This window comes from Schistocerca serialis, chromosome 2 (genome assembly GCF_023864345.2).
Source record: "Schistocerca serialis cubense isolate TAMUIC-IGC-003099 chromosome 2, iqSchSeri2.2, whole genome shotgun sequence".
NCBI lineage: Eukaryota > Metazoa > Arthropoda > Insecta > Orthoptera > Acrididae > Schistocerca > Schistocerca serialis.
In genome coordinates, this window is record NC_064639.1 from 417,816,973 (window position 1) to 417,841,572 (window position 24,600).

At 43.2% G+C, this 24,600-nt stretch overlaps 1 protein-coding gene across 1 annotated transcript in view; it reads left to right on the plus strand.

Moving 5' to 3' along the window:
* The window catches only part of LOC126457268 (protein takeout-like), a 119,327-nt gene that overhangs the window by 36,641 nt on the left and 58,086 nt on the right, over positions 1-24,600 (plus strand). The window contains exon 2 of the mRNA XM_050093432.1: positions 16,831-16,937. Within this exon, the coding sequence (XP_049949389.1) occupies positions 16,868-16,937 (70 nt within the window). The 5' untranslated portion in view covers positions 16,831-16,867. The remainder of the gene's footprint in view (positions 1-16,830; positions 16,938-24,600) is intronic.

Genomic DNA, 24,600 nt, shown 5'->3' on the forward strand with positions numbered 1-24,600 from the left:
TTTCAGCACAGAATAAAGTTCTCAGTTGATAATGTTGTAAGGCAAGCAGTGAGACTTGCTCTCGTCACTTTCAACAGTTGCTAATATTCTCTCCAATATTTAAAATTGAAAGCACAACGATTTTCGACACTCTGAAAATTTCTACCGTCGTTGCAAAACAGCAGAAAAATAATTTCTTGTTTTGCAAAGTTCAGTGAAACCTTTATAATTATACACAAAATAGAAAATTAATTTGTGAAAATCCTCCTCGGCAGTCTTCGATGCCTCTCCCTGCGGTCCACAGAATTTCTGTAGGGTCAGGGAAACGGCAAAAGTCTGTACGTAGCAACCTTGGCACAGCTGCGCAGTTTCGCAACGTTCTGGACACACTGACTTACTTTACAACAGGTTTATGACGTGAGAGAGCATTAGATTACGTAACGAAATTGCATAGGCCTACTCGTTAAGGGGGAAACAAGATGCAATCGACCTGAAACAAAAATTCCTGAATTGTGATGCCATCTCACTCGCCCTGCACTTTTCTCATTTAGAGAGTCGCTGCAACATCACTTAAAATACTGAACTGATAATTTGTATCGTATTTGCTCTATAACAACTGTAGTTTTCACAAACCATGGTTACTGATAGAATCTTATCGATTATACATTTTAAATCTATTTATTACGAGGTATTGCACCAAAATTTTTAACTGACAAAGGAAATAATATACTATAACTATATGAATTTTTCTGAAAGCTTGCGTAGTGACCAGTTTTCCGTACCTAGCCGGGTACTGTGGCTAGTGACATTGCAACGGGATCCCATGTTTGCTTTTTCGATTTCCAGACAAATTTCCTAGTCATCACCACGCCCTAGTATGTGAAATAATACAAAGTGGCTGCAGCAGGCCGTTTTCAGTTGGACTTAGGCCACGTGCAACAGAACAGAAACGATTTTAAATCATATAACGTAATTCAAAATTGTCACAAAGGGAGAGAATGGAGGGTCATAGCTTTGCCTATAAAAGGGTTGGTAATTCAGATTTATCTGTCGACATTGTATGTGTTTTGTGGAAGTGACTCTTATTGGAGTGTAGGTAAAAGACGTTTCCTAAGATGTAGGTTAAAAGACTTTTTTTAAACCTTGATACTACAAAAAATTATTAGTCTACATTCCCCTGAGGTAACAAGAGAAATATGTAATGCTTTGCCTTACATCAGACGACTCAAAAACAGAAAAATTATTTACTAAAATGTAACGGGGCGAGTTTTCTCTGTCAATTACTGTGCCTACAGTAGGGTTTTACTTCGATGAGCCAAGACACTGTAACCACTGCCCTCCATAACGCGTGATGCCGCCCGATAGCGTTGCGGGCACGTGACGCGGCAACAGAAGTACGTAAGTGGAGCACACACGGATGGAGGATCACCTGGCGTACATATGGACTGCAAACGGGGAAATCCATTGACATAAGCGACTTCGACAAAAGGCATATAATAGTCGCGCTGTGCGGAGATATTTAAATGAACTCCAAAGGCAGAGGTGGTTGTAGGACATGGCCGCGGGATCACCAGACCTCACGCCACCGGACTTCTTCCTATGGGGATTCTTCAAGGTTCTAGTTCACCCACGCGGACGCGAACCACCAAGAAACGAAGAGGAATTAATGGATCACATTTAACATGCCGCGAATCACATCAGAGCAATCTCTGAAAGAGTTCGGCAAAACACCTTTCGGCGTTACCAGGCTTCTCAGAGGGTCGCCAGTTTGAGCACCTGCTTTAAGTAAACAATGTCCTGGCAACAAAAAAGACCCTTTTCAGGGCCGACACAATTTGTAAGAGACTTTTTGTACACGAACTAACAGCTGTTGACGGGTTTGTTTCCGGTACATCTTATCATGAAACTACAATGGATGTGTCGGTATCCTGACGGATTCTCCCCCAGGAGCACAGAGTGGAAGACAGGCGGGGCTACCACCAAGCGTGCTGGCTGTCTTGCAAGGGGAAGGCGTCAGACACGGACAACCGATTCGGCTCAGATTTGGCAGGTCGCTTGACGCTAAGATATTTTAGCTCAATATCCCCCGATTTTGTGAAAATCACCCCTAAAGCTTATGATGAGCAGTCGACTCAAAATTAGTGGGATCGATAGATAATTGTAAAAGAGCATTTTTCATCACTAGGTATGGGGTCTGCAAACGCATACTTTCCCAAAAGTCGAGGAAAGAAATTTTTACAACTGCCGCTTATGTAATCACATGGTAAACACTTTTCGCCGAGAACGCCAATAGCGCAACGGCCAAGGTAAGCGGGTCTCCACCTGCCGGCTACTTCTACCGCACGTTCTGCAAATACTGAGGATGGCTGTACGGCCGGCCGAAGTGGCCGTGCGGTTAAAGGCGCTGCAGTCTGGAACCGCAAGACCGCTACGGTCGCAGGTTCGAATCCTGCCTCGGGCATGGATGTTTGTGATGTCCTTAGGTTAGTTAGGTTTAACTAGTTCTAAGTTCTAGGGGACTAATGACCTCAGCAGTTGAGTCCTATAGTGTTCAGAGCCATTTGAACCATTTGATGGCTGTACACAGCAATATCGTATCGCCACGATGAATCTTGCCACCATTCGTGCCCCCCATAAACGGGTCATGTTCCGAGACACTATTTACTCTGCGGATGTTGATGTAGCACTCTTACAAGAGGTGTTTGTGGCGGATACAACTCACATGTTTCCCCCGCATCCGACAACGGTAGCGGCGTCGCCATCCTGCTACACGACGGACTCCCTGCAGAGGACGTCATCTACCTCCCAATGCGCGAGGTATGCCCCTCACACTGTTCGGCGTGCGTATTATTAATATCTACGCTCCGTCCGGCACTGGCCGCCGTCATGACAGACAAACTTTTTTTGCCGAAAGCGTCACACCCCTCTTCACAGCTCCGCAGGACGATTTGGTACTCGGTGGGGATTTTAACTCGACACAAGAGCCCGCGGACCAACTCCCGCGACATTCACCTTGTGCATCTCTCTCAGTGGTCATCGACCGTCTACGACTTGTTGACACTTGGAAGAAGCTCCACGGAATTCAACCGGGCTATTCATTCCACACCTCTCACTCGTCAAGCCGCATAGATCACATCTACGTTACCCGCTCCCTTGCTGATGGTACACGTCATGCGGAAGTCTGGCCCTTCGCCTTTTCAGACCATGATGCGTACCTCTGTGACGTCACTCTCGCCCGACAGCGAGTGTGACATGGTCGTGGTCTGTGGAAAATCAATGAGCTCACCTGACATCCTCAGACTGTCGCCGTATGGTCGGAGAAGCGTGGGCACGCTGCCGCCATCGTCGAGAAGCCCATTACTCCACCTTATCATGGTGGCTCTCCTGTGCGAAGCCGACCCTCAGGAAGACACTGATGAGTTATGGGAAGGAATTTAAGGTGTGGCAAACTAATACCCTGCACTTCTACTACACCATACTACGTGACTGTGCGACGATGCCTTTCTCGCCAGCCCGGCAGTCGATGGTCCTTCGCACGAAGGCGCAGATCTCCTTGATCATGCGGCGTCACTTGGAAGGAACTGTAGTCCGTCCTCGTGCTTCTAATCGTATCCCTCAAGAACGTCCGTCGATGTACCACCTCCTTCAGGAAAAGCAACGACGACGACGAGCTCTGATCCAAGTACTCACTGATGTGGAAGGGCGCTGGGACGACACCCAACAAAGCATCGGTCGTGCTCTCCATGCTCATTTTGCCGGGCTATACGCAGCCGTACCGCATTCTGCAGCACTGATCACAGAATTCGCTCAGCTTACTATGAACACTCTTCCGGAGGATGCAGTGCATGACCTCCAAGACGACGTAACCAAAGATGAAGTGGTAGATGCTATCAAGGCGGGTTCCGATAACAGATCTCCTGGACCTGACTGTATACCCATCGAATTTCACAGAAGTTTTCACTATTTGTTGGCTTCCACGTGGACGACAATCGCACAAGAGCTTATGTCACTGATGACAGTGGTCCCGAGCGCCTTTCTAGATCGCATTATTATCCCCGTACATAAACCGAACGGATTATCGAGGGTCCAGGACTATCGACCAACTACTTTGCTCAACAGCGACATGAAAATATTCACACGGCTACTGGCATCGCGACTCAAGAAGGTCGCACGTTACGTCACATCCTGCGACCAGACTTCCCTAGGAGGCGACAATAACATCCGTACGGTCCTTTGTCGTTACAGAGACATGATAGCATTAGCGCACTATCAAAGTCTCCCTGGCGGCTTGGCTTCACTGGACTTTAGCCAGGCTTTCGACCGTGTTGACCATGGGTTTTCCTGGCGGTATTGTCACAGTGGTTTTGCGCCTGTTGAGTAGTGCCACCTCTAAAATCATGTACATTGGTCGCTTCACACCGCCCCTGGTCATCGCACGATCTGTACGACAAGGCTGCCCTCTTTCCACGAATTTGTATGCTTTTGGCCTTGGAGCCCCTGCTCCAGGTCATGCGCCAAAGTTTGGAAGGTATGGCTGTGCATGGCCACCGTTTTTGTTGTACAGCTTGCGCAGACGACATATTACTATATCTGCGCAGTGAAGATGAAGTACGAGCAGCACTGATATGGGTGGCGACTTACGGCGAAGCGTCGGGGAGCTGCCTCAACGTGTCAAAACCCAAGGTCCTGCTCATTGGTGAGGGCTTGCCGGAGAGATGCGTTGCCCCCCTTAGTGCCGGCGCCAGCATACGATGTCTTGGACTTGATTTCGCAGACGATCTGAGCCGCTCAGCAACTATCAATGGTAGACGCTTGCTACAGACAATCAGAGCAAATCTCGCAGATCATAGGATACGAGCTCTCGACGTTAGCCAACGCGCGCAATACGTGAACATGTATCATGCTTCCCGTATACCACACGTGGCTCAAGTACTACCAGACCCAAATCTCCTGGCCCGACGACTGTTGATTGCTTTCGACTCCTTCGTCAGCTCAGGGATGTTATTCAAGGTGCAATATGAATCCCTCGCACTGCCACGACATCGTGGCGGGGTGGGACTCATCCACGTGCTGACTCATGTCAAAGCACTTTACGTCAGCTCCCAACTAAAACTTTGGCATCGTTGCCCGCAGAGCCTTACTAGCCTCCTGCTTCACAACTTTGCGCCGGCCTCCTTGTCCGCCCCAGTACTGGTATCGATCATTCCAACCCCCTTTTATTACATCCAACGATTTTTCCTGGAGTTCAGTTATGTCTACCGGTCCTTACCACTTACACGTTTGTACCTCACGAAAACAGTCTCCGACCTGTTACAACAGTGCCGCCCGTCCAACCCCATCGAACTTAAGTATCCACAGTACGTGTGGCGACACATATGGAAGGCGATCCATGCGCGTTTTCTCGAATCCCGATTCATCCCTCTGCACCCACTGTGGAGTGGATGACACGGATGTCCACCGGTTCCACTGTGGCACAGCGTTCGACGTCTGGACGCTTGCGCGGCGAATTTTGGCGTTTCTTACTCGACAGACACCAGCTCAGATCGACGTCCACATGCTTTTGTACCCCGATAAGACTTTCTACCCCTCCGCCAAAACTCACTCTGTGAATTGGATCTGTGGCCACACGATCCACTATCTTTTTACTTCTGGCGACAAGTCTGCGCTAGGATATTAGACTTATCTCAACGAACGACACTGCGTCCTGATACGCAACCCACGCTATAAGCAATATTTTTACAATTTCTTACGGAGCACCTTCGATGACCCACCTCGTAGCTCGAACGTCCAAGCCCTGAGAAGCTGAAAACTCTATTAACCGAACCGAACTGAATAGATCTGCTACCCACAACCCACGCCTATGCAATGAGAAGACACGTTTGGACGAGCTGGCCTGCTGTAGGCGGAGACACTTCAGGAGCTCCTGTAAAAACTGGTCTTTAACTACAAGTCGCACGACGACTTTACATAAAAAAAAGAAAAAAAATTTCATTATTTATTCCTCATAATTTGTTCTTAAAGGAAAAAGAAATTTGATTTTGGCTTTGAGAAACGTTTTTTGTTCCAAAACATTGGTTCTTCGCCATCAAGACGAAGGAGACTAATTTTTGTTTACTGGAAGGAGAAACCAGTATAATTGGAGTATAAAAAAAATAGATGGTTAGGGCTCGGAATCTTACGCCAGAGGTCTCGGGTTCGATTCCTCCTCTGGCACTTTTCGTTTCCTTCTGTTTCATTTTCTTTTGTTATTCCACCAATTATTCAGAAAGTTTCCCAAACCTACATTATCTTTAACAAATAAAATAAAACAAAACAAAAAAAAAACGAAAAATGGTCCCGTGGTTAGCGTGAGCAGCTGCGGAGCGAGACGTCCTTGGTTGAAGTCTTCCCTCGAATGAAAAGTTAATTTTTAATTTTATTTTCAGACAATTGTTATAAAAAAAACTACAAAAAAGGTAACTGGCTGCGTACCGGGTTCGAATCTCGAGGAAACTATATGGTTTTCTTTTTTTTTTTAAAACTGTAGTTTTTCGTATCAAAATTCGTAGGGACAGCAGGGTTAATAAGGTACGCAAGTCAACACGGAATAATAATAGTAATAACGTAGGCAAACTAATTTCTGGCTGCACGGTAGCTCAGCGTGTTGGTCAGAGGGTTTAGCTACCCTCTGTAATAAAAAACTGAGTGAGCAGATCAACAAACAACCTGAACGGGTGTCATCGGACGTCCGCCACGAACAAATACAACGAACAACATAAAACAAAATGAGATCAAAAAGAAAAAAAAAAGACGGCCAAGGTAACAGGCTGCGAAGCGTAGAACCCGGGTTCAAATCTCGAGGAAACTACATGGTTTTCATTTTCTTTTAAACTGTAGTTTTTCGTATGAAAATTCATAGGGATAGGAGGGTTAATAAGGTACGCAACTGAACACGTAATAATAATAGTAATAAGGTAGCCAAACTAATTTCCCAAACGACTTGAATTAGTAAAGAGTTAAACTTCTAAGCTTTGTCACATGAAAACAACTCCGAGTAAGAGTGCTAAGAATTCCTCACTAAGGACCACAGATAACCAACCGCAATACGCTAGTTTACAGGGAGGCACAGGACAGAATGCACGCGGGGAGAGTTATGTTGTCCGGGTTGCCTGTTCGTCATATCATAGTTGTAAACCCGCCGGCCGGAGTGACCGAGCGGTTCTAGACGCTATTGTCTGGAACTGCGCGACCGCTACGGTCGCAGGTTCGAATCCTGCCTCGGGCATGGATGTGTGTGATGTCCTTAGGTTAGTTAGGTTTAAGTAGTTTTAAGTTCTAAGGGACTGATGACCTCAGAAATTAAGTCCCCTAGTGTTCAGAGCCATTTGAACCATTTGTAAACCTCGAAGGGTGGCCAGCATGAACCTTAGAGAAGTCAATCGGAAAGAGTTGTTTTCCGTCATTAGGCTGCCGCGAACCTCGAGGCTACATGTAATGATTTTTCATCGTTAATCCGCCGAATAAAATATGTTTTATAAAAGAATACAGTGATCTTCCGAAAGTAACATATGATTTGTACTGTATGTCTTTTGTAGTAATTGGCTATTCTGTTTATTCCGTAGTACCTAGTTATTGTTTGTTGGATCATATCTTTCGGTTGCATAATCTGAATAAATGAGGATGTACACCCTTCGGCCAGCGCTGATATATGTAGTTGAGAGCCTGTTACAGCTGACAGCAAGCGAGAAGGTACCGACGCTGTGTTTTGGTTTGTAAAAGTGTTGAAAGACAGATTCATTATCAATGCACTACTGAAAGCAAGAAGTTCTGTTTCTCGGCGTTCCAGATTGATAGGAGCGGCTATCGTCGAGCGGTTTTTGGAGCTGACGAACGAGAGGACTTTTGTTGATATTTAACAACTATACCATGAAGGCGAAGCAGAAGGTGATTCAGTGGAAGATATCACGACTAGTGAATGGCAAAATGCTCATAATACTTTGGAAATGCCCACGTCGCAGGCAATCTGTGCTTCATCTGTTCCCGATGAGTACTACGAACCGGTTACTAAACGACTGAACTACTGTGCTATATCCCTCGAAGTAAAAGTAAAGGCGATAGCACTAGCCGGGAATCCTCCATACTGGAACCTACAAACACTGCAAAAGCATGGAGCAATAACAGCTATGAAATGGAAGAAGGACTTAAAATTGTGGGAAAAGGATATTGTTAAAGGAGGGATAAGATACGACAAATACCAGGCAATAAATAAGTGGAAATACGACTGATTTGTCGAATCTCGTCGTCGTAACGAGAATGTAACAACGATAATGCTCCAGGAGTGGGCTGCAGGTGCAGCGCTTCATGTACGACCAACAAGGATTTTACGTTTGCTGCATCATTATCTTGGGCAAGGCATATGAAATCGGAATATAAATTCGTCAACGGCACGTCACTAAATACGTCTCCCACAAGGTGGTAGAAAATATAGGAGATATACAGAAAGTGGCGGCTCTTTTCAGCACGCAAACACCGTCACTTAAGACCTGTTTTAAACGTGATTACGTGAGCAACACCGATTAAACAGGATGCGAATTTCGGTGAACATTCGATGCACGTAATCGCATAAGGGAGAAAAACGAACCCTTGTCGCAGTTGGCAGTAAAAAAAAAACTAACACATTCGTACACGGCGCAATATTCCATCTCAGCCTCTGGAACGGTGTTACCTTAGGCTTTCCTGTGTTTGCAAGGAACGTATGTTACATTTGATCCTAGGGTTGTAGAAGAGGTCAGTTGCTTCACCGACTTGTTGAAAAGCTCCAAATCCGGGAAATTAACAATTGCGATTTATATAACATTTCTAAATAATGTTTTAAAACCATACGTTGCTGATAACAAGTTATGTCTAATATTGGATTTCTGCGGTGGACAAACCAATACTCTAATGTATGGCACTATGTTTACAGATGACGAGGGTCAACCGACTTGCACGGTAAAAGTAATACCGCCAAACTGCACACCTGTGTAGCAGTCGTGCGATGCTTATCTCTATCGCCAGGCTAAAAACTTTGCAGTGTGCTTCAGGATACCCAGAGGTAATTGCATAACGGCACGGATACAATAACTATTCACAGCATAATTCCTAACCAACTTTCAGCACCAATATTTCAGGTAATGATATCGTGTGCGTCGTACGCATCAAAATTAATTCCTGAAAAAGACATATTTTTAAATGTAATGCAGGTTTGTTTTCCCATCTCTTCGGAAGGAACAGTGCAGCTGTCGAAAGATTGCGTTCATTAGATGTACTAGGTGCCGCCAACATATATATGACAAGTACCATCTATCTAGTTGTGCGAAGAAAAGTGAGGACACGTAATAGTGACTGGAAGAACCATTTTAAAGTGACCAGGAGTAACATTTTAATTGTTTACAATCCCAAGAGGTTTGAGAAATTTATTTGCCTGTCTTTCTATAATTCCTTATTAATTTATTTACCTTATTAACCCCCCTATCACTATCAACTGAGATATGGAAAAAATACAAACGAGAAACTTAACATCCGCTCAGTTACCTCTAGATTCGAACACGGGTTTTCCGCTTACTTCCCCGCCAGTTCTCTTAGTCGTTGTGCTGTCGGCGCTCTCGGCGCACAGCGTTTACCATGTGGTTACATAAGTGGCAGTTGTAAAAGTTTCTTTCCTTGATTTCTGGGAAAGTATGCATTTGTGGACCCCATATCTGATATTGAAAAATGCTCTATTTACAGCTATCTATTAATCCGGCTAATCTTGAGTCGATTGTTCGTCGTAACCCTCAGGGGTGATATTCTCAAAAACGGGAGGATGATGACTCAAAATATCTTAGACTCCTTCGTTTTAGGTTGTACGCAAGCGCCCAGTCAAATTTGAGCCGAATAGGTTGGCCGTGTCTGAGGCCTTCCCCTTGTTAGATACATCGCGATCTCCGGCAGGCCAAGCATTCGAGGTCATGCGTTGTCCCGAGTATCCAGCAACAGGGCAATCCGGGCACCAGTCGGAGTGCGTGGCGCCATTATCCCGTAGTTTAAAAGTTGTGCACTGACGACCTACACAACATTAGTAATTTTGGTTCCTACTGGCATCAGCTATCGAGGGTTAAGATTTCGTGACACAATTTTTCTCCACACTCTGTGTGCTACCGAGCAAGTCACCCATGCGGGTACATGAGTACCGGCATGTAGGCGTGGGTTTAGTGTGGTCTTTGAACGGAAACTTTTCTATCGCTCTTTGTACTACAGCCTTAATTTGATTTCATATTAATAGTTACATACATGCATCACATTTGAAGATGACCATCTCTACAATATGCATTCACGAATCCGTTACTTCCATTTGATATTTATACCACAGCAGATGATCGGTGCTAGCTGTACACACCCGCGAGCTGTCGCCATTGAAAGACAAACAATAAAATGTTCCACCTCTCACTTCTATGAAACCTGCAGTGGCCAAGATACTTATCGCTCTGCCCCTGACGTAAGCGACAAACTTTACTTAACTACTGGCTGCTGTGGCCGAGCGGTTCTAGGCACTTCAGTCTGTAACCGCGCGGCTTCTACAGTCGCCAGTTCGAATCCTGCCTCGAGCGTGGATGTGTGTGATGTCCTTAGGTTAGTTAGGTTTAAGTAGTTCTATGTCTAGGGGACTGATGACCTCAGATGTTAAGTCCCATAGTGCTTAGAGCCATTAAAACCATTTTTACTTAACTCACGGCCGAATTCACCAACGTGAAATGAGACACAATTTGAAATATGCCTGTCTCCGTAAGTACTTTTCTTAGCTACTGAGCAAGAAAAACGCATTCTTAAGAAGCTTTTGACTTTACTAGACGTTTGCGGGTTCCGCTGTTAGTTGCTGGAAGCATGCTACTATGACACACGACAGAGAACGGCCGGCCGCACCAGATTCAGACAACATGCTGCAAATGGGCCACAGTTTTACCCCTGTTCTGTTGAGTATAAAGTTTGGGATGTGCACGAAAGATGCACTCCACCAACAGTCTCTAATAGACCATATGCGGAGGATTTTCCAATACGTATCACATTATCGGCTGTATAGAAAGAACTTTTCATTGTCTCACTGTGCAGGATGAAAAATATGCAGATGAAATAATTTCACTGAAATGCTTCTCGATACGTCATTATATATAATACTAAGGTAACTAGGGTTTCAGCACTGTTGCAGCGAGTTTACTTGGAGCATTTTTTAGTGAGCCTAGTATGATCCATACATAAAATAGGTGAAATATCAACTCTTGGCAAAAATGAGAATACAGTGATTCTCCAGGTGGAAAAACAAAATACCACTACTATAATGTACACTACACAATAAACATAAAAATGACACAAAGGAATTACAGATACTGGCTGCGAGTGGGCATTGATTGAAATCAGAGGAAAGTTGAAAACGTATGCCGGACCGGGATTCGAATCTGGGACTCCTGCTTACTAAGCAGATGGTCTGATCAATGAGCCATCCGCACACAGTGCTCATTATAACTGCACGAAGTACTCTAGCAAAATGCCTCGAGTAATGAAGATAATGGGTAAGGGGCACTACGTTCGTAGTGTGAAGAAGTTTAGAATGGGTACGATGGGAGGCGTGTTAGGTAGTCCGTGCAGCTGCAGTGACCACTGTGTCCGGATAGCTGAGTGGTCAGAGCATCTGCCTAGTAAGCAGCAGATCTGGTTTCGAATCCAGCACAAATTTTCAACTTTGCCCATTGATTTCAATCAATGCCATCTCGCAACCAGTGTCAGTAATTCCTTTGTGTCTTAATTCATAATGGCTGCTGCTTTTAAATAGCGTCTTTTCTTTCGGGCGCGTCGGGAAGAACCGACACTACATGTATAAAAACATGATTATGAGAGTGATACACTAATGACCCAAAACACTTTGACCACCGCTCGTCGAGAGAACGAATACCGCCTGGTGGCGTAAATATATAGTGGAAGTAGAAACGAAATAGTCACGACTGGAAAAATCGATCACATAACAGAATCCGACAAGGGCAGACTGTTAGGCCCGGTGCCTGGGAACGAGTGTCTCGGAGGTAGAGAAGCTGTCCTCCGGCTATTGGCGTTCTACTGTCCTGAACATCTGTGGAAAGCGGCTGAAAGACCACCAGTAGGCGACAGGGTATTGGAAGTCTGCGCACCATCACAAAACGTGATGGTCGGCAATTTTTCCGCTGTGTATACCGGCGTAGCTGGTGATCTGTGGCATATCTGACGAGAGAATACTTACAGTGGGGGTTCAGGAACACGTGTTTCCGAGCACAGCGTTCAGCGCATATTGTCGAACTAGAAGTTGTGCTACAGACGATCCCAACATGTACCCATGTCGACTCACTGACGTGGTGAAAAACCGAGCCAGGTGGCGCAGTGTCTAGCACACTGGACTCGCATTTGGGAGGGCGACGTTTCAACCCCACGCCCGGCCATCCTCATTTAGGCTTTCTGTGATTTCCCTAAATTCCTCCAGGCAAATGCCGAGATAGTTCCTTTGAACTCATCTTTCCCTAATCCGATGAGACTAATGGCCTCGCTGTCTGGTCTCCTCCCCCAAACAACCTAACCCCCCAGCCATGGTGAAAACGATTGTAGTGGTCACGGCTTCGTTGAGAATGGACGCTGTATCAATGGAATCATGTCACCCGGTCGGATGAATCACGTCTCTTGTTATGCCAGATCGATCGTTGTGTTCAGATGAGCAGTCATCCAAGAAAAGAACAGCTGTTCGAAACATGAACCACTACAAGATGCAATATATTGAAGGCCGTGTTACGCTACAGTGGACCTTCATCACGGATTCCGTGAGAGACGTGGTACTAACCGAAGGCACGACGACAGCTGTGGACTAGTGAATGTTATTGTAGTCCACCTGCATCCCTACACACTTGATGTCCTACTCGACGGCGGTGGTATCTTCCAGCTGTATAGCTTTCCACGTCACAGGGCTAGAAATGTGCTACAGTAGTTTGAGGAATAAGACACTGAGCTCATATTGATGGTTTGGCCATGAAATTTGTCTGATATAAACCCAATGGGACACATCTAGGACGCTGTAGGGTGCTCGCTCTGCACTCACAAACCACCGATCAGTAACTTGCGGCAACTGCGTGAACTGTGTCAACGTTCAGGAGCCCACGAAGGATTTGGCGAATCCATGCCACGCAGGAGCATTGTTGTACTGTGTTCTGAAAGACGGTCTGCGGGATATTAAGCAGGAGGTCATAATGTTTTCTGCATCAGTGTAAACATTTCCATCTAAAACCTTTGTTGGTTTGTTTATATCTGACAACATAGTGAGTACTGAACCGATGAAATTTTCCATGACATGTATGAGCCTCAGCGTTATCTTCGATAATGATAGAAGCTGAAGAAATGAATTAAAATCTGTGCTACGTCCAGGATTATCTATGCTTGAGGTACAGGTAGGATTTCCCCACTGTGTACAAAGCGGGGGTGCTATTTCAGTACCAGAGAACCTTGTCAATACTGATGATTTAAGGAAGGCAAAATGGTATGCCTGAAGTTTTTTAGGGGGAGCATTGGACGTGCAGCTATGGTAGCCGTGCTGTCTCGGTGGTGTAATGATTGGCATATCTGCCTAGAAAGCAGGTGGCCTGGGTTCAAGTCCTAGCCATGGTACAAATTCTAAGCCGTTTCTTTAGCTTCTATCATTATCGAATATTATATGTAAATTGAAGGTGGAGTGGGTGAGAAAGGAAAGGAAAAGGAAGGGATTACTGATGTCAACTGCACTGGCACATTATGTGGAACCAGCAGCGACGAGTGACAATGTGTACTGAACCGGGATTCGAGCCATGGATCTCCTGATTGCTAGGCAGGTGTGTTAACTACTGCGCCATCCGGGACACAGTGTTATTACAACCACACGAGCTATCTCGGCACGCCTCAAGGTTCACCCACAGTCCTACCGAGTGCCACGTATCCTTAATCCTTGTCCATTTCCTCCATGCTCGCTACTCTGAGATTCCCACAGGAGGGCGGACATACTTTTGCATCCGCACTGAAGAAGACATATCCATTGCCAATATAAGTGAGTCAGTTATATGAAGTGTGGTGTCTTCTTTCGGCCATGACCAAGAGGGCACCATGCATTCATATATTGAGAATTTCCTATTGTCACAGTTTTCTATCTAAGAAAAGATCACAAGCACTTGTTAGAGCTTACATAGGTCTGAACTCACAAATCTGACACTATTTACTTGCAGACCATTAATATCGGAAGCTGTAGGACTCAAATAATGTATCCAATTGCTAGAAATCTGTTCACTTAGCTCTGGTCATTGTGGAATAATTTCACTGTATAGTTGTTGGTATACTCGTGACACCTCGAATACAGTCAACAATTTTTGGAAAGTGAATGAGAATATGTTTCAAATAATTTTCACGTTTACCGTAACTATATCATCAACTAAGAAATGATACACATATCTCAAGACTGAAACGAGAAATGAAAATTTGTATGAAGGTCAGGATTTGAACCCGGGTCTCCTGCTTACTAAGCAGATATGCTAACCACTGTATAAAGCCGGCACAGAGGCTATTTACAACTGCATGGACTACCCTAGCACGGCTTCCTCCTCGATCCAAATTGCCATTCACGCCTCAGCCCATGTGTAAATTGCAACTGACACACACACACACACACACACACACACACACACACACACACTCACACTCACGCTGAGTTTGGTTGTGTCAATCAGTTGCAATGGACACATAGTCTAAGATCAGTAAGGGTGCTTGGTGGCAACTGTATATTTGGCTGTACAGAATCTGTTCTTGCCTTCTGGCATCATATTGTATGAGCAGTTACGGTATGTAGCCGAGTATATGGTTTGAGAATGTGCTTGTCAGTCGGGAACCGGTAACCACTACAGCTGAATATTATATCATTGCAACTGAGACGAACGAAATAAAAAATAATTCAACTTCCTCTGTACTGAACAGTTGCGGACGTACCATCCTGTGGCAGCATGCTTCCAATAAGCGAGACACATAGTTTCAATTGCTTAAATCATCTATGCCTTTTACCAGGTTGGTGTAGTGGTTAGAGCGACTGCCTAGTGAGCAGTAGACCCGCGTTCAAATTCTGGGCTTGGGACAAATTTCCATTCGTCGTTTCAGTCTGTACGTATATTATTTGTTTGTTGTTCATATAGTTTCACTAAACATGAAAATGATCACCGAGCGAGGTGCCGCAGTGGTTAGCACACTGGACTCGCATTTGGGAGCACGATGGTTCAAAACGCCCGTCCAGCCATCCTGATTTAAGTTTTCCGTGGTTTACCTAAATCGTTTCAGGCAAATGCCGGGCTGGTTCCTTTGAAAGGGAATGGTAGACTTCCTTCCCCATCCTTCCCTCATCCGATGGGACCGATGACCTCACTGTTTGGTCCCCTCCCCCCAACCAACCAACCTATGCCTGGGTTTCAGGCAAGATTCCCTGTTTTGTTACATGGTGAGGTGCTATGCCAATACATATCTTCTGGTAAACCTTCCGGGATGTAAGGTCGTGGTCCATGAAACTCTTCAGCTCCTAACGTTTCGTCCAGAGCTGCGCTGGACATCTTCAGAGGGGTGTTTCTCCTCCGGTGAGTCTTGCCGGAGGAGAAACACCCCTCTGAAGATGTCCAGCGCAGCTCTGGACGAAACGTTAGGAGCTGAAGAGTTTCATGGACCACGACCTTACATCCCGGAAGGTTTGCCAGAAGATATGTCATCCGGTCGTGAAAGCCTTCATACTATATTCCAATACAGTTGGAGAGTCCTGCAAATGCTTTGCAAGTTTAGGGGGAATACCCAGTGCGCTAGGGCGTGAGTGGGAATTTGGATGGAAGAGGAAAGTGCGTCAGGGTAGTTTGTGCTGATCTGTAAAGCCACAGTGCCTGAATGGCGCAGTGTTCAGCTCGCTCCCTCATGAGCAGGAGTCCCTAGTTCGTACAAATTTCCATTTTTCGCTTCAAAAAATGGTCCAAATGGCACTGAGCACTATGGGACTTAACATCTTAAGTCATCAGTCTCCTAGAACTTAGAACTACTTAAACCTAAGTAACCTAAGGACATTACACACATCAATGCCCCAGGCAAGGTTCGAACCTGCGACCGTAGCGGTCACGCGGTTCCAGACTGAAGCGCCTAGAACCGCACGGCCACACCAGCCGGCTCTTTCGCTTCAATCTGCATTATACGTCATAGATGTTTGACTCAAGAAAAGGTCTCTGTAACCATACAGTTTAATTTGGAAAATTAATAGTCCAAAATGTCGTTAGTTATCAACCATAAATTAGCGTTGTCAAATTATAAAGGTAACTTCTTTACAGAGACTTATAATCAAATTCCTACATGATTACCGTAAGATTCACTCGTATCCAAAGATAGTTCTGACTAGAGAGCTCTTGCATTGCGAGCATTTTGATAGTTACGTGTAGAATATCACCATCTTTACGTGGAGATCTTTTGAATGTGTATGTTGTACGCTTGGAAGTGAAACTAGGAAAAGTAGGCAGGATGTGCAACTCTCAAAACGCGTTGTGATTAAAGTAACACTTACAGTCTAAAAAGAAACTGAGGAAGGTAAGTTTCTCTCTGCTAAAAGCAATTTACTGAGAATGCATTCGTAGAATTTCTTACTATCGTTGTATGTTGGATAAATGGAAGATGTACCCATAAGCTGGGCTAGAACAACGACTAGTACCGTGAGGAGTCGTCTTGCAGATAGGTGATTCAGCGACATGCAAGCAATAAAAAGAGATACAAATCTATAAGTTTTCTGCTATTCTGTCATTCTCTTTCTTGCAGGAGGTCCACTTATACGTCACTACGATCACCAGGAGCGATGCACGCCGTATGGAAGATCCTGGGGTTGGCGATGACCTTCGCCATGGCCTCTGCGTCGCCTAAAAACCGTAAGTCAGCTTTCATATCCTGAATCCTGCAGCATCATTATTAATCAAAGGACATTTATCGTCTTCGTGAAGACGGCACAGGATAATGGTTTCATCCCTCAAACCCCGAGTATTTGTCAACAACAGTGCGTCAAAAACACTCTGTACACTTTTTCAATTCTCAGTCACATAACGTTTATCATATGATAACTCCAACAATCAATACACTGTTCCAGGTTTGTACGCTAAATGTCTCATATCATGAAATGTGGCTATGGGAATTATTCTTTCATTGCTTTCATGGTCGGAATACAGCGTTATGTACCAATGATTAGCATAAGCTAACGAAGTTACAGATTTTACCATATTAGTGTAACTGAAAGTACAGGTATATTAGAGAAGTACGAAAGCAGCAGATAGTGAGTGTTTATCCTCAACTGTCTTGTTCCACGGTGCTGCTCGGTCAGAAGCAGTGTCTTGGGCGATAACTGAAGAAAATTTCACAAACCAAAATCGCTAAAGAAGCATTTCATTGGATGACTGGTTTCCACAAAGCTATGCTGTCATCATTTATTTTATGCTTCAATATTTTCACAACATCTTGTCCATCAGTGTGGTAAGTAGCTTCACATAGCTATGTCGAAACAGATCATCCAATAAAATGCCTTTTTAGAGACCTTTGCTTGTAAAGCTTTCTTCAGTTATCCTATATTGCAGATCTACCCCATACTGACAATGTCAGGAATATACAGTGTCTAGACGCTAATCAGATTTGGAAACCCTTCACTAAGTCACTGTAGATGAATTAACATGTAACCGGTTTTAGTAGGCTACTTTAATGTGTAATAAGTGATCGTACAGAACACAAAGAAAAATGAGAATTCGTAATGTTCCGTTGCTCCTTGAACTTAAACCCGTGGTAGCTAAATCCAGAGTTTCCTAAACGAAGCAAGACAATTTGTTTCAGACTAGACCCATTCTGAAAATCACAATCTATGTGTATGTTTCCTTTCGAATATACAAGGTGATGAACATTACTAATTTTATTTTTAACGTTCCTCCCATAACATAAAACATCAAAGTCCCTAAATCATTGTAAAAAATAGCGAAGACCTGGGACAAAGTTACAGAAGATGCAAACCCATTTTCGTGTAACGATGTCGCAGTTGAAAGACTTCCTAACAGAAATTTCGGATTGCAAACACTGTTTACTGACTCACTGCCCAGAGGTTGTTCCATTACTACAGGATACAAATGTTGTAAAAGCTCTGTGACGTAAAGTTATTGTTGTGTCAATATGTGAAAGGAATCTTCTAAGCACGAGAATGCTCTTCACCTCGCACGTCAGTTCTGCTCCTTCCCATTTCAAGTACATCGCATAAAGCAGACTGAACATTTCTCTGTTTCACATCCATGATGAAAATGTGCACATAAAAGGAATTGCAAATAGGCGCTCCGATCCTATAGCCAGTAAAGGTAACGTCCCTTGTGTGGCTTGCTGTAAAAATAGCCCTCCTGAAGTATGAAGCTATATACTTAGTGTTTAAGTTAATGTCGTTCAAGAGCCATCGTGATTTACTTTACAGCACTTTAGGGCAATTGAAGAATATAGCGATATCATGCTTGTTCATGCTTGTTAATCACTGCAGCGAAATTTTTCTTAAAAAGAGGCGGGCACTTCGTTAAGTACGAATCTGATGAGCAACTGTGGTTTATGCAGAAGGTACGCGGTAATGTGAAACCCATTACACTGACAAACGTTAGTTCCAATTTTGGCCACCAGGTGCAAAACTGATGTTGCGTATGCATCAAAGACGTGTAGGACTGTTTACATGTGTACTGGATTAGGAATAGGACGTGGGCAGAGCAGAAAGGCATAACGTTCATGTTGTTATAAACCGCCGCTTACAAAGTTTGTTCAGTATGCGCACAGGAGACGCCGACGAAATGTAGCATTTGCAAAACGAAGTAATCAACAATTGCTCGCAGCCCTTCCAGTGGAATCTGAGCAACGTGTTCCCGTAGGCCTATACTTGCCTTCAGGACATGTAGAGGCCTAACGCGTCCATGGTAAGCGCATTCTTTTATACATCCCCAGAGCCAAAAGTCATATGATTTCACAGCAGGTGATCCTGCTGGCCAAGCAACGGTAAACCTCTAGAGACAAGAAGTTCGTAGAAGGCCGCATTAAGGAAATCATTCACTTGGAGGTAATCCTGTGCAGTCACTGAGTCACTGCTGTAATGTAAAATATATCCCGTCACTAACAGCGTATTGTACCGTCTGGATCTTATACGGTCGGCTTTTTTTTTTTTTTTTTTTTTTTGTTTGATGCGGCCCGTCACGAATTCCTCTCCTGTGCTAACGTCTTCATCTCAGAGTAGCAATTGCAACCTACGTCCTCAGTTATTTGGTGTATGTATTCCAATCTCTGTCTTCCTCTACGGTTCTTGCCCTCTACAGCTCCCTGTAGTACCGTGGAAGTCATTCCCTAATGTCTTAACAGATGCCATATCATCCTGTCCCTTCTCCTTATCAGTGTTTTCCACATATTCCTTTCCGATTCTGCATAGAACCTCCACATTCCTTATCAGTGTAACATAGACCGCAAAACTTCCAGCACTTTTGACCACAGAAAGAACAATTCTCTTGACACAATACGAGCAGTAGCGCTACTGGGAGCACGTGCTCCAAGGTCAGTCACAGCAAGAGCAGCCCAGTAAATCACTCCAGCACCTTCTTCTTTCAGGTACCACAATAAGCTTACACGTGTTTTCGAATTTCATTATCATCTCCGTTGAACCACTTAATGACATAGGGCCTCTCCCTATACCTTTCATTCGGCGATAATCTCTCAATGCAGCACTGTAATCGCTGCTGCTCACATAACAGTTTCACTGACATCACACGGTCTCTCCTCTCGATAGCAGTACTGTTCACTCGCTTTACAGCTTGTCAAACGATAGCGTAAATCTCATACATTCATGGTTCAAATGGTTCAAATGGCTCTGAGCACTATGCGACTCAACTGCTGAGGTCATCAGTCGCCTAGAACTTAGAACTAATTAAACCTAACTAACCTAAGGACAGCACACAACACCCAGCCATCACGAGGCAGAGAAAATCCCTGACCCCGCCGGGAATCGAACCCGGGAACCCGGGCGTGGGAAGCGAGAACGCTACCGCACGACCACGAGACGCGGGCATCGCATACATTCATGCAAACAGTGTAAAATGCCACATTTGCACCTGATGACTAGAATTGGAACAATCTTTTTTCCAACGTAAATCTACCAAGTTTCGCTGCCACACAATAACTATAACCTACACTGGACCTCAGTGAGTAGCTGCACTTTAATTATTACCAACTAGTATCATGATAGTTTTAGACTATGAAGCAATGCTACATTGGTGTGCAAAATTAAAGCAACAACGGAAACTTTGTGAAGTTGAATTTATTTTGCCTCGAAACAATGTACTAATAGTAGTAGTAGTAGTAGTAGTAGTAGTAGCTTTATTCATCTGTAGATCTCTTTCTACAAGGATATAGAACATGTCACAGTATTTACAAATTTAGATCAATTTAAAATAAGCTAATTCGTATACGCATATATTTACAGACTTCTAGTTAGAGACGATCATTAGATTTACTCCTGGTATACAATGCTTTTTTTTACAAATAACTTATTAAATAATGTAAAGCAACATTGCTCACTCATATCTCACTATCTGTCACTGCATATACACATCTTGTTTCATAACACTTCACCCACTATATACACACACACACACACACACACACACACACACACACACACACACACACACACTGGTGGTCTCTGGGCCATTTTCTAGACCGCAACTTCCCATTTGCTATCCTGAAAAACTGAGTCAGCGTCCCTCCATAATGAGTGAGATGTTGAGCTGAGAAAGGGGAAGAGGTGTTAGGATTATGCTATGCATAACCTGGGGGTAAGTATTTCTAGAAAGAAAAAAAGAAGGAAAAAACATAAAGTGAAGGTGTTATGTCGAATGTTGGATATTTTATAATCATTATTATTATTATTATTTATTTGTATAACATTTTTTATCAAGCTCCTACTCTGTTTTAGCTAAGTAATCCTTCAATGAATAAAATGTATTGCATAACACGTACTTTTTAGCTGCCTTTTTAAATAAGTGTAGTTTGGTAATTTCTTTAATCTCTTTTGGTAATTTATTGTACAGTTTTAATCCTTGGTAGAAAATGCTGTTTTGAGTTTTATGTTTATTTTTTCTTGGCAAATGTAAGTTGAGTCTATCTCTTGTTGCATGGTCATGAACAGAGCTGTTTGTGCATTAACTACCAATGTTATTTTTGATGTGTACAACTGACTGGTAAATGTATTCACATGGAGCAGTTAAAATCCCCAGTGTTCTGAACAGATCTTTACAATGAGCTCGACTAGTATTTTTGGATATATATTCTTAATGCTCTTTACTGGAGTTTGAAAACTGTGTTCATATTTTGTGCTTTTGTTCCCGAAAAAAGAATGCCATAGCTAAGAATTGAGTGTACATACGAATAATATGTAACTAAAAGACACTGCACGTTACACACTGATGACAGGATTCTAAGGGCATAACATGCTGATGACAGTCTGTTTGCAAGTACCTTTGTGTGTTCACATCACTTCATCTCAGAATCAATATTCATTCCTAGAAATTTTGCATTCTTTTGACAGTCTATAGAGGTGCCATCTACATTTAATTTAACACTGTCATTTTTCCTCTTCATACTGAAATTCATGGCATTTTTCTTGATGTTGAATGTCACCTCATTACTTATATGAGGTTCATTTGCTTTCTCGCAAGAAGTTCTTGTTTTCTCAGTGACTATCATAGTGCTGTCATCAGTGAAGAGGATTTTTTCACCATGAGTAACACTACTGGGAAAGTCATTGATGTATATCAGGAACAGTATTAGTCGTAATATACTATCCAGCGGAACCGCTATATTAATGTATTTTCGTTCTGATAAGTGTTTTACTAAATGTTTGGATCTATTTGAAGTATGTGTTATCTTCACTTTTTGTACCCTATCTGTTAGGTATGATCGAAACCAGTCGTTAGCAACCCCTCTTATTCCTAATGCTTCTAATTTATTTAATATAATATTGTAGTCGACTGTATCAAACGCCTTAGAAAGATCAAAAAATATGCCTGTGACACACTCATCTTTATCAAGAGCATCAAGTACAACTTTTGTGAATTCTACGATGGCTGGTTGCGTATTTTTGCCGCTTCGGAAACCAAACTGTGATCCGCTTAAATGATTGTATTTATTCAAGTAATTCATTAATCTGTCTTTCATAATTGCTTCTATTATTTTTGAGAATGCTGACAGCAGGGAAATGGGATAGTAATTTTCTGTGTCTTCTGCATCATCTTTCTTAAGAAAAGGTACAACTCTAGCCTGTTTTAACTGCTCTGGAACTGTCCCTGATATGAAGGATTCATTTATTATATTTGTTAAGGGACCTTGTATAATCCCTATGCATTGTTTCAGTACACATATTGGTACTTAATCTAAGACTACTGACTTTTTATTTATTTTTTAGTTTTTGAACAGTTTTATTGACTTCATTCTGTGTGGTTGGAAGTAATGTCATTGTACTTAGTGCAACATTATTTACAGGTGTTAAATTTGTTTGGGGGAATTTTTGCTGTAACCTCTCTGCAATACTTGAAAAATGCTCGTTTACACAGTTTGCTAAGTGCTGTGTATCATGTATTACTTTATCCCCCTCGCTTAGCAGTATGTTATTCTGTGTTTGTTTGCCTCTCCCCGTTTCCTTTTTTATAACATCCCAGACTGCTTCTCTTTTATTCTCTGCATTACAAATTTTTTTGTTCCTTTTTTGCAGCGATCAGCAGCTTCCTATAGATCTATAGATCTTTTTGTATCTATGATAGAAATTTAAGAATTCTGGATCAATGCGTATCTTTTTCATGGAGCTGAGGTGTTTAAGTCTTGGGAGGACTTCGTAATACCTGCTGTTATCCATCTTATTTTGTGAGATGTTGATACAGACATGCACACTTTTGGAAATGCCTTTTCAAAGTTCAATTTAAACAATGTGGAGAATTTAGATAATTTCATATTCACATTGGTTTCCTTATACACTTCATCCCAGCTTTGTTTTTCTTGTTCTTTTGAAAAATCTTTTATTTTGAGTTCTGATGGATGTCGTTTGTAGGCTCGTAGTTTAGGGAACGATTTGATGCCTTACTTTACTGTTGTTATTTGAAAGAGATGGTCTGATAGTCCGAGATCTTTTACAGCTACATCACATTTTTCTCTGTCCATATTTGTGGCCACATGGTCAATTACTGACGAAATCGTTGTGGTAACTCTTCTTGCACTATTGACCAATAGGGACATGCCAAAACTTTGAAGGATATTTATGAAGGTGCTGCTGGATTCATTTATGATGTCAGTGTTGATGTTAATGTCCCTACACAGAATTATGATGACCTTTGTTCTTGAGACTTTATCTAGAGCTTATGTTAACTCATTGAAAAAAGTGTCCACACTACCCTGGCAGGTCTATACATGCACATCAAGCCCTGTTAATTCAATAGCTCATATTTCAAAGTGTTTCTCTTCACTTATGGTGAGGTCATGTCTTGATTTGAACTGTGTTCCTTTTCTGATATAATTGCATGCTCCTCCACCACTTAAAGTAGTTCTGCGATAAGAATTTTCCTTTTCATACAATGATAATACTACATGTTGGATTTCTGTGTCTCTACACCAGTGCTCAGTAATACAAAATACTGTGCAGTTCAAAGATTGGAGCTCAACTCCTAATAGCTGTATTTTATGTTTTATTGATTGCATGTTTTGATGGAGGATTCTAAGTCTGTGAAATGCCCCATGTTACTCTTTCCAATGATTTGTTTTTCTTTGTGACATTTGGTATATGTGATGTTTGAGGTGTTAAAATCTGTCTTGTGAGTGATTTTTTAAAGTGCTGGAGATACTCTTTAGGCAGGGGAACCTGTTGTCTGGATTTATGCTAAAAAAGACCTACTTTTCCTACCTGTGACAACAGGTATCTGACCATGTGTGGCCCGAGATCCACCACCTATGAATCAGCTCTGTCTATCTTCCCTTCCCAGTCCTCTTTAGGTTTAGGCCATGCCTAGTGAAACCACATCTGTTGATAGTCCCGACGGGCACCAGAGAAACATGAGCAAAGCTGGCTGTCCTCAGAGCCATCCCAAACCCCACATTGATTCGCCTCACAACTCCATCAAGGTGTGGTCGAGAATAACGTAAGAACAGCTCAACAAAGTGTACGTTGGTGCCATGAGTCAGGGAAGCTATCTTGTCCAGGTCACCACCTATGTCATTTGTCCCATCCCTCTCCAAACTGTTTCCCGTCCCACCCATTATCACTACAAGGTCCTCTTTTGTAAAGTCCTTACATAAAGACTATAGGTCCTCTATCACATGACTTAGCCCTGCATTTGGCTTTAAGATACTGGTGGCCTTGTACGCTGCTCCTAAACTTTCTTGTAACTGAGTGCCTACAACTCGCCCATGGCTATTACCTAGCAGCAGCACCTTCTTCTTCCTAACACTTTGTAAATTCCTAGGGTTCTTGGCCTCGGCTGAAGTGTGCTGCAAATTTCCTGC